The following is an 11,273-nucleotide window of genomic DNA, read 5'->3' as shown; positions in this document are numbered from 1 at the left end:
AACCACTTGCCTGGGCAGCCTGTTCCAGTGCTTGGTGAAGTAATATTTCCTAATATCCAGTCTAAACCTCCTCTGGCACAACTTGAGGCCATTTCCTCTTGTCCTATCATTTGAGAGAACACCTGCCTCACTACAACTTCCTTTCAGGTACCTGTAAAGAGTGACGAGGTCTCTCCTCAGCCTCCTTTTTCACCTTTATTCTGTGGGAAACACAAGTGTAAAATCCCTGGGAATAGAGGAAATATTAGTATGTGTTGGAGTACTCCTGACAGCATGCACTGGTCTCTAGCCCAGCAAAAGAACTGGGCTGTGGAAGAGTCAACCCCCTCCCTGGGCAGCCTGTTCCAGTGCCCAATGACCCTTTCTGTGAAAAATTTTTACCTGATGTCCAGCCTAAACCTCCCCTGGCGGAACTTGAGGCCATTCCCTCTCATCCTGTCCCCTGTCACTTGGGAGAAGAGGCCAGCACCTTCCTCTCTACACCCTCCTTTCATAGAATCATAGAATAACCAGGTTGGAAGAGACCCACTGGATCATTGGGTCCAACCATTCCTATCAAACGCTAACCCATGTCCCTCAGCACCTCGTCCACCCGTCCCTTAAACCCCTCCAGGGAAGGGGACTCAACCCCCTCCCTGGGCAGCCTGTTCCAGTGCCCAATGACCCTTTCTGTGAAGAATTTTTTCCTGATGTCCAGCCTAAACCTTCCCTGGTGGAGCTTGAGGCCATTCCCTCTCGTCCTGTCCCCTGTCACTTGGGAGAAGAGCCCAGCTCCCTCCTCTCCACAACCTCCTCTCAGGTAGTTGGAGAGAGCAATGAGGTCTCCCCTCAGCCTCCTCTTCTCCAGGCTAAACACCCCCAGCTCTCTCAGCCGTTCCTCATAAGGCCTGTTCTCCAGCCCCTTCCCCAGCTTCGTTGCTCTTCTCTGGACTCGCTCCAGAGCCTCAACATCCTTCTTGTGGTGAGGGGCCCAGAACTGACCACAGGATTCGAGGAGCGGCCTCACCAGTGCCGAGTACAGAGGGAGAAGAACCTCCCTGGCCCTGCTGGTCACGCCGTTTCTGATCCAAGCCAAGATGCCGTTGGCCTTCTTGGCCTCCTGGGCCCCTGCTGCCCCGTGTTCAGCCGCCGCCACCCACCCCTGTCCGCACGGGGCGGCGCTGCGCGGGGCGGGGCGGAGGCCCCGCTGAGTGACGGCGGCGGCGGGACTTCCTGCGGGCGAGCGGCGGCGGGGCCGGAGCCTCGGGGCGGGGGGAGGGTCCCCGCGGGCCCGGGACTCGCTAGGCCGGCCGGGCAGCGTCCTCGCTCCGCCGGGGAGGGACAGAGGAGCCGCCCCCGCCGCTCAGGTATTTCCCGGCCGGGCCCGGGGCCGCGTTGTCGCGGGGCGGCCAGATGCTCGCTGGGGGGGACGAAGAGAGGGGCTCGGGGTCGTTCCTTCCCCCCTCTAATTACCCAGCTTTGCTCGGGCAGCTCTGCCCCGTCTGCCCGGGGAGGGTCGCCCGTGGTCAAAGGGGGAAGGTGCTGAATATCCAAAAATCCTCTAGTGCCCCAGACTGGGTCTGTGGGGATGGGGAGGGTGTCCCTGTAAAAAAAACCAGGTTTTACGCCGTCTTTTAACAGCTTGTCTTTGAAACTCGTGGCCTTGTATGATTCATCGCGCCGTTATTTCCAAAGGCGAATGCCTCGGAGTTAAAATGCTCTTTTTGTGTGTCGATTGTACAAAGATGACACGGTTCAGCATCTCCACGCACCATCCCTGGATGTCCCAGCGCTCAGAATCAATAACCCTTCAATAGGCTATATTAAAGCATCTCTGCTGCTTCAGATCTCGCCGACAAAGCATTTGGGAACTGTCTCATCTCTTTTTTTTCTTTGCTCCATTTTCTTACCTAGGTCTGTTTTCTATTTACAAGCCTGAAGATGGCTGCTGCTTCTTCCTGCAGTGTGGAAGAAGACGAGAGCCTGAAGGGATGCGAACTCTACGTTCAGAAGCACAACATCCAACAGATTTTAAAAGAGTGCATTGTAAACCTCTGCATAGCAAAGCCAGACCGACCCATGAAGTTCCTCAGAGAACACTTTGAAAAATTAGAAAAGGTCAGTGATTTTCAGGTGGTCTATAATTTTTTATTTTTCAGCTGAAAAAGATTGTTTAAAAAGTTTCTGGTGTTTTGCTACATTTTTCTTTTAAATTAGAATCATAGAATAACCAGGTTGGAAGAGACCCACCAGATCATCGAGTCCAACCATTCAATTCTCATGCTACTGTTAAAAACAGTTTAAAGAAAAAATCCAAACCCTTCATTTGCTAATGTGTACTATAATATTGGCTATTATATACAAATTTTTGTACATAACATCGAGACTATATCCTTATCAAACTGAGCTTGTGAACATGATCCACAAGATTATGAGCGTACTTTGTGTTACGATACATCATGTCCTGAACTTTCAGCTATGGGAAGAACCTGCTTGTGGGAGCAAAAGATGCTGCTCTCTGCTTATTCCAGTGTCAGGTGATGCGTTTTTCCCTTAATGCAAAAACTGAACAACGTTAGGGAAACGGCAAGTTTGGAAAACTATGGCACAGTTTGCTGTTTAATTTTACTGCTCTCGCCTGTCTTTAAGGGTTATCGCAGGGTTCTCCAACAAGAGATGTGTTCAGAGAGACTCCATATACTGTGGCTGCCTTCAAAGCAGTGTAGAGGGGAAAATGTTTTAAAGCGTTCTCAGACAAATTCTTACTAAAGCCTATGGGTGGGTTTTGCAGGAAGAGCATGTTGTGTGAGCGCAGCTTTTCTCTCAGGATGAGATATCCCTCCAGAAATAAAGGGGAGCACAGGGCTGCGAGTGTTGATTGTACAAGTCCTCAGTCTGCCAGAAACTTTATTCCTATACTTAGTTTAAGAAGAGGATTATTAGCTTTTTTCAAAGAAACATTTAAAGTGTGTAGGCTTAAGATATGAGTTTTATGTAGTTTTTCATTCTAGAGACAGAATTTCGTAAGGATAAACTAAGAACAATAACTAGTGAATAATACATAAAGCTGATATATTACAGGTGATATAAGCATTTTATTCATCTCGTTGTCGGCTCTTCAGGTAAATTTTTATATAGGTGAGTACATGCCAAATTTGTGTTGCTTTAAAAAAAAAAAAAAAAAGCAACCATTGAATTTTGGCGGAAGCCTGGTAAGAATACCTGGAAGATCAGGGAGGGGCAGGAAGTACAAGATGTCTTTTAACTGGAGTGCTTATTATTAAGAAAACCCCAAACCCTCTTAGTTCTATATATTCTAAACTTCTGAGAGCCAAGATCCGTTTTGAGGGAGTGAAATACGTTGAATTTCCTTCATCATGTTATGAGTTGTTATCCATCTCTATATGTGCAATTCTGGACTTTCTGGCAAGAAGGATGAACACCATTTTTGCAAAAAATGTTGAAATATTCTGTAGTTTTTTAGAATATTCTCCGTATCTAGTGGGGTAACTCCAGTTGTACTGGGGGAGTTTGTATTTATTGATCTAAACACAGTACACAGAATTGAGACAGGAAGGCAGTTTCTGCCCTTGAGAAATTATATATTCTTTCACGTAATTTCCTATTATTTCCCAAAGAACAGCAGATACCAGAATTCAGTAGCCGGACGTTGATCAGGATGCAGTCTCAAAAGCTGATGGATATCATTTGTCACAAACCAAAAGGAGGTGATTTAGAAACAACCAGTCTCAAGATATCAAATTCAGCAAATATCATGCTTAGTATGGAAGGAAGCAGTCTTGCTGCTGACTCCTGTAGAGGAACCTGAGATCTAAGCCTGCTGAGTCTCAAGGCCTTGGGATGCTTCTGGAGATTTCCAGCATTCAAATTCTTCTTCCTACAACAGCTTGACCTCCTTGCCCAACCACCTTTGAGGACTGTCTTGAAGGGACTTGCACTGTAGGGGATTTTCTGCTGCAGGATAATATTTTGACTTGATTGGTTGAGTAATAACAGTTGAAGGGAGGCTTGTAAAGACAGAGTAATAATTTCAATAGGTTTCAGTCTATTTTTGGAAGACACTTGTCATGTGTAGATACTCTGAAGAATCTTAATTGAATTGTGAATTTAGCAGTTGACTGTTAAGAGTTTTTTGTATGTGAATGAGCAATACACTGACGTGGCATGTTCGCTATAAGCTATGTTAATTTTGGTTCTGTGTAGGGAAAGGAGTGAAAGTCTTTGGGTTTAAGCACAATTTTCTTAGCAGTCATACATTTTCCCTCCTAAGTGTGGTATTTTGGGGGTTATTTTCCAAACTCATTAAAATAGACAACGTGTTCCACTGAAGAGAGCAGTAGAATAACAGTGTATCTGTCAAAGCATCATGTGTGCAGTTCAGAGGTGGAGCGTGGGATATTTTCAAGTGATTAAAAAGGGAGCTTATGGAAAACATGTAGAGCTCTATCCTCATCAGTGTACTGGAGCTACTGAGGAGGTGAATACAAATGTTTATTTCATTTTGCTAATTCTTAACTACATCTCATAAAATCAACTCGGAAAAGCAACAGTTATTGTCATATGCAAGATCAGACCAGATCATAAGTGCTTTTCACCTTACTTTTGATGACATCAGAGTCAGGTCCGTTGCCTTCAGTCTTCATCTTGCTGCTAAATGAAGAAGGGCCAAAGACTCACCTCACAACGCTGACTGGCCCCAAATATAATTCTTTGGCCTAACATGTCTAGGAGCAGGTTTGTTTTGGCAGGAGTTGGTATGAGCAGCTCAGAATTCAGCCAGAGAATGAGCTAATATGTTTTGGGCTAGTGCACAGGTCCATAGCTGGGCTGTTTTTTTTATTTTTCACAGTGTAGACATGGCCTGAGAGGACTGTAAAGTGAGAACGTGAATAAATACTTAGGAATAAAGTGCTGTGGATTGAGGTTTGATGTTTGAGCCTGCAGCCGTTGTTTTCAGCTGGAGAAATGCCAAGGTTAGGAAGAAATGCCTGATGCCTCTTTAAGTTTGCAGCTTATTTGAATCAAGTACTAATATTAAAAAACATAACTCTGAGAATAATTGTAGGAGAGCTTTAGTTGATATTTTTCTGTTCACTTTATACTGGCAAGACCTGCTTGTCTTAAGATGCCAGTAATTGCTGGGAATCAGGTGAGTTTATTCTGAAGTTTGCAAGTCATTTTTCTTATGCAGCGACCTACAAACTTCAAGATGTCATCTACTCTGATCACATTAACGGTTATTTTGTAAATATCTTCAATGTTCCATTGCACACAGAGAAGAGCTGAAAACAGTTTAGATATGTGAGATTTTAAAAATTAAGTAATGTTTGCTTTTTAATAACTTGTTTTACATTTCCTTGTGAATGTATAGAACTTCATGTTGTTGAATGGGGAGAGGAAAACCTGTCCCTTAGGGGTGTTAATTGGCTTTTTTTTGAGTGGAAAATAAATGTTAGCTAAGAAACTGTGGCATTATTTTAACAGCTGTAATTAGGTCCTTCTTACCTGAGGACTAAAGAAGCATTGGTGAAAAAACAGGGAACCCGTCTTTTATCTCCAGTTCTTACGTTATATGAAAAAGTTAATTACTAAGAAGTTGCAGGCAAAGCCTTGTATTTCAGCTATACCAAGACAGCAAAAATTTCATTAGTGTCAGGCTGTTTGGTGCTGCAATTATATGATCAAAGGTGGAGTTGTCTTGCCAGGCTAAGACAGACTGTTTTTCAGCAGAAAAAGAATTAATAAGGACCAGAACTAATGAATAAAATGGCACAAAAGAAGGGGAAGCAGCAGGGATCTGCAGGATATGTTTAGGCATTACCAAGCACTTTGAACAGTGTATTTCAGAGCAGTGGCTTTGCTGGCTGAGCTAAGTGGTCTTCATTGTTACCTCCTGGACATCAGCTTTCTCCTGGTCCCTTCTGTTGCCCTGTGCACATACAGGAAATACTTGCACATATTGAACTTACAGTCTTGGATTGCTTTGGGTTGGCAGTGTTTTTTTGGACCCAGACTGATGCTGCGTGTCTTAAGGTACCATTCAAAAAGAGAGTTTTAGAAAAACCTGGACTCAACTGTCTGTAATTAAACAAAGCAAAATGAGATTATCTGCGTAGCACCACCTGGTGATGTTAGACAGCATCGCACATAGATCCGATCAGAAAAATAAAGGCATCTGTGTGACAGGTTGGTGTAAATAAACACTGAAAAGAAAATGTGTTGTAAACTAGGAATTCATTCACTGTTGGTAAAACACAGTTTGTTTATTTATCATAAAAATTTCCAGGAACAAAGGTATAGAAGCATCAATTTGAGCATTGGGCTTTTCTTCTGCAAGGGTCGTCTTTCAGAGTGTTTACATTTTGTCACAACAAGAAAATTTTCAATCAATAATTTATTGGCCAAAACAATGAAATTAAATTTTAAAAGTACAGGTGATTATGATAAGTCTAACTCATTCCTTCCAGATAAGCTGGAGAGAGGTTATGGTTTGGAAGGAAAATCCTACTGAGGAAAAGCTATTGAAAAAATGCATTAGCTAAGCAGTTTGATGAAGGCTAATAAGACAGATACTTCTGTGTCTTTCAAAGCTGGTGGAACAGTGCAGGGGTATCTGCCCAGTGGTCAGAAATGTTGTTAAAGCCTGTGGGAACATACCAGAGCTACCCGAGATGCTGATGGCAACGCAACTGTGGGAGCACCGGGCACCCTTGCTGTGTGCCTCTGGTTCTGAGTAGACTTGGGCAGCCTCAGCTCCTGCCACTCTTCTGATGTCAGTACCAGAGTGAGCTGGAGACACATCAGCTCAGGTTGGACCTCTCTGATTGCTGTAGTCAGCCACAGGCAGAGTCACAGGAGGTGATGGTTTTCGTGGGTGAATTTTTCGTAGGTGAATTTTTAAGACTCCTCAGTCAAGCTTTCCTACGTGCTGGAGGTTTAGGGAATGGTCAAGGATGAAGGGGATGAGAGTGGAAAGAGGAAAAAAGGTTTCTTATGAGCTTGTGCAGAACATGTTGGAGCATTGCTGAGCTCCCTCTTACTTTGTGTGTCTACAAGTCTGACAGCTTTCCTGGTCTCAAACTCAAAAACTAACAAAAATGGAGCACATTGATGGAAGGAGCAGGGAAATCTGTGTGGTTGTCATCTTTGTTTCACACCTCAAGCTGTCATGTTTTACATTCGTAAGGATACTTAATCCATGTTAATCTTTAAGCATCTAAGTGGCTTTAAAGGAACAGGTTCATACTTAGCTTTAAACACAGGAATGAAGTACCTTGCCAAGTTTGTGTAAAGTTAACAGTGATGCTGGGTTGGGCGCTGTCTGATGGCAGATTTCACTGGATCACATCAGACTTTGGGAAATCTCTTGATGCTAATGGGCCTTTACAGCAAGAAACAGGGGCATACACATATTTGCCCCCAGCTGACTGCAGCCTTTTATAGGTTCCCAAATAGATGTAGGGGCCCTTAAGCCTTATGTTACCAATCGATTTTTGAAAAAGAGTTTGCCTGGGCTTAAATCCTGTCTGTGTTGAGTCTGTGGCTGCAGAACTGGCTGGGTACCTATCTCCCTGCTTGTCTGCCGCTCAGCAAATCCCTCACTAATCTTTTGAGACGCCTGTCAGACTGCATAGCAACTTGCCTCGGAAGAGGCAGACGTCTGGATTCAGGGATGGGAGGGTTTTGAGCTGCACTCCTGTGATTCCTCCTCATTCTCTGTGTTTACAGTCATTAGAGCATCGGGCAAGGCTCTCTGACAGCTACTGACCCTTTCCATTACCGCTGACACCTTAGCCAAGGCGAGGCAGTAGCTCTTCTTGAAAATTGTTTCCGCAATAATTTCTTCATAATCTTGTCTGTCTTCCCATAGTAATTATTCTAAACTGAGGGGCATACTGAGTAGGAAGGATAACAAGAAGGACTAAGTAAAAAAATGATACAAATCAAACCACATTTCCTGTATGAATTTTGGTTTTGCTCTGTTTTTAAAGTTAGTTTTCCAGTATTTCCTTGTTAATATTCTACATGCAGAAAAAGATGACTCCTTGTTTTTAAACACCTTTTTAATTCTGCATGAATTCATTTTAATTAGGCGAGTAGCATGGGGGGTGAGACTGGGTAGAAACTGCAGTTTTCCGAGCAGCTTTAAGAGTATTTGAGATTTGACCTTATTTCAATTAAGAAAAGGACCTTACATTTTGAAATGCTGGAGGCAGGGAAATTAATTGCTTTCCAGTGTGCTCCGCTGAGGTCTGTGCCTCTGTGGTTGCCCGTTTGGCAGCCTGTGTTGGAGCTGTACCCTGACAGCTTTGTAAGCTCAAGCTGTTGAGGTTCTGCAACTCCCGGCAGCTCAGCCTGCCAGCTTCATCACCCCTGGGCAAGATGTTAGGGAGCTGAGAACGTGAGCTATGGCAAACTCAAAATAAAACCACGTCCATTATTACTTTAGCTTGGATTTATTGCCAAATTGTGAAGAAAAGAATTCTTAGTGAGTTGTGAGCATTCCACTGGAGGGTTAAGGAAGGCACGTGATTCTTGCCCGAGCAAGCAGTTCAAGTTGCTACCTAGCCTTAATACTCCTGTACCACTGAAGGCACTCAGTGAAATTGTTTTGGGTTTCAAAAATGAAATGCGTGTGGAGGGGAGGAGGTTAAAAGAGCTTTTCTACAGGAAAGCTGGGGAGGGGCCCTTTGTCAGGGATATAGCGATACAAGGAGTAGCAGTTTTAAGCTGAAAGAGAGGAGATTTAGTTTAGATTTTAGGAAGAAATTTTTCCCGTGAGGGTGGTGAGACACTGGCACAAGTTGCCCAGAGAAGCTGTAGATGCTTCATCCCTGGAGATGATCAAGACCAAGTTGTATGGGGGCTTTGAGCCACCTGATCCAGTGGAACGTGTCCCTGTCCATGGAGAGGGATTGGAACTAAATGACCTGTAAGGTGCAACCCACACCGTTCTATGATGCTGTGATAATTTCTTAGAAGAGAGAATAAGTTGAGTAAAATTTTATTGAAGAGTGGAAAATGTGGAAGTGTTTTAGAGACAATTTCCACTCTGAAATGACTGAGGGAACACAAGGTTTTGAATAACCATCCTTGCTGTCAGTGGCACTTTTGATCTAAGGGAATCGGTATGCTCCTAGATGTTAAGAAGCCTACACAAGAGAAGTATTTTAAGGAGCAAAAGGGCAGATAGCATTTGTGATTCCCTCTTTGTTGATAACCTCAAAAAGCAACTATCTCTTCCTATGCTTTGACGGTCCATTTCTGACTCTTATATGTAAGACTCGCTGAAGACTGGTGGTGTTTCTCTTGGATTAAGGGTCTGCTCTGTTAGAAGGCTGGAATAAAAAATAAATAAGCAGCTTTGGCACTACATATCCAATGATTAAAAACTTCAGAGTGACTTAGGTGTTTTGTTTGTTGCTGAATAATATGGCATAATATTTAGTATTTTAGTTTAAGTTACGTTTGTTTAGTAGAGAGAGAGCTTTTCTGTGGGCACGTTTTTTCTTATATAAGGTATACATGCATACATTATTTCGCTGGATTTTAAAAAAATGGAAGGGTTGGCTATATTTGATTTTATAAGCTTTTAAGCATCCAAATTATGTAACATAACCTCTTGTACTTTACTGGGAGGATATGTGAAAAAGTAGGAAAGAGGTGATGATGGATTAAGATACTGCCAGACACTGGGGTGGAAGGCAAGAAATGTTAACATGTTGCAGGAGGTAAAAGGACATCAGTAAAGGGACACAAGAAGGCAAGCGATGCTGTCAGAGCGGCAGAAGGGTAGGTGGATTTTTAGCAGGAGGATTTTGCCTAGATTGGAAATTGGTAATGAACTGAGATGCAGAGAGGCCACCGAGGGAGCAGTCGTAGTGGTGGATAACTATGGCGTGGATAAATATGTTAGTGGGAGGGATGGATGTTAAAAGTATTTCTTAGTGATGCTGTAGGGAATAAAGTGGCATTTCACATCGGGAAGACTGTGGAACAATAACTGGGATTGTGTGAAAGTCTCCGATTACAAGGCTGAATGGTCATGAAGATAGTAGTGTTGTCCAGCGCAACAAAGACAAGGCTGGAAAAAACATTAAGACCTCCCATATTTCAGCTTTCAGTGATGGGATCAGTCAGTCCTGTGCTTCCAACAAAGCGTAGCACTTTGCCTTTGGCCTTTATTAGTTGCTGTAAATCATTGTGTCAGCCTCCAGGAGTGATGGGGCGTCGTTAGAAACCTTCCTGTATTGAGAGCATCTCCCTTGGGTCAATTCCAGTGCAAAGAGAGATTAGCTATGTGTGCATGAAGTATCCTGCCCATTTTCTGTGCACAAATAGAAAGCAGATTCCAGACCTGTCAGTCAGAAAACTTTACAAATGCACTTGTGGGGAAAAAAAAAAGAAAAGAGACAATCTTTCATTTGGAGTGTACCTTGTCTTGTTGCTTTTGAATGCAATGAATAAATTGTAGGAGGCAGAGCAGAGATAGTGAGCAGTGATACCAGTGGCTGACTTGCTTTTAAATGTCTCTTTGGGATGGTGTTGTGAAGCTGCACCATGATTTGGAGTCTTCTTAGGTACTGTCCTTTCTTCAATTGAAACATCTGAGTTATCAGGCAGTGCCAGAGCCTGAAAGGAGAGACCAGGAGAGGAACAACTGGAAGTGGACTTCTGTTTGGAAATGCTTGGGCTGGTAGAGAAGAAAGCTTCTGGGTCAGGGAGCATGTGTGTTCTTCAGCAGTGGTCTGAAAGGAAGGGTGAATGTAAAACCTGTCTTGGCATTGTGGCTGCTTTGCAGTTTAAACTTGCTGAAAACTTGTAGAAACATTAATCAGGAAAGGCGATGACCCCAGACACTGAGAACAGCGTGCTAAATTTCTGTTCTATACCCTGGCCTCTTGTGGGACAAATGTCTTAACTGAAGGGAGACATTCAAGAGATAAATGGGATGCTGCAGTTGTATTATTGGTTCCTCTTTCTTTCTTTTAATTTGGGACAATGATTGTATATTGTTTTTCCTTTCCAGCTCATTATCAGTGAAGTCATGATGGCATTTCAGTTTCACCATCTATCTCCCACAGAAATCCCAGGAAAGACATTTGTTCACAACTTTATATAGGTTTTTGGTCACTTGCAACACGGTTTGAATAGAAGTAGGATTAGATTATGTATATATGAAACAGGGTGTTATTATCACACAGCAATGCTGGCTAGTAGATTTGGGGTGTGCTAATAAATCATCATACTGGGCTGTGACAGTGATGCTGGAG

At 43.3% G+C, this 11,273-nt stretch overlaps 1 protein-coding gene across 1 annotated transcript in view; it reads left to right on the top strand.

Annotated features, from left to right (window-relative positions):
- Nucleotides 1-1,261: 1,261 nt before the first annotated feature.
- The window catches only part of PRKAR1B (protein kinase cAMP-dependent type I regulatory subunit beta), a 93,405-nt gene continuing 83,393 nt past the window's right edge, over nucleotides 1,262-11,273 (top strand). Inside the window, exons 1-2 of the mRNA XM_069870474.1 lie at nucleotides 1,262-1,346; nucleotides 1,894-2,097. Of these exons, the coding sequence (XP_069726575.1) occupies nucleotides 1,921-2,097 (177 nt within the window). The 5' untranslated portion in view covers nucleotides 1,262-1,346; nucleotides 1,894-1,920. The remainder of the gene's footprint in view (nucleotides 1,347-1,893; nucleotides 2,098-11,273) is intronic.

This window comes from Phaenicophaeus curvirostris, chromosome 16, assembly GCF_032191515.1.
Source record: "Phaenicophaeus curvirostris isolate KB17595 chromosome 16, BPBGC_Pcur_1.0, whole genome shotgun sequence".
Classification (NCBI taxonomy): domain Eukaryota; kingdom Metazoa; phylum Chordata; class Aves; order Cuculiformes; family Cuculidae; genus Phaenicophaeus; species Phaenicophaeus curvirostris.
This window is presented reverse-complemented; position numbering and strand designations above follow the sequence as displayed.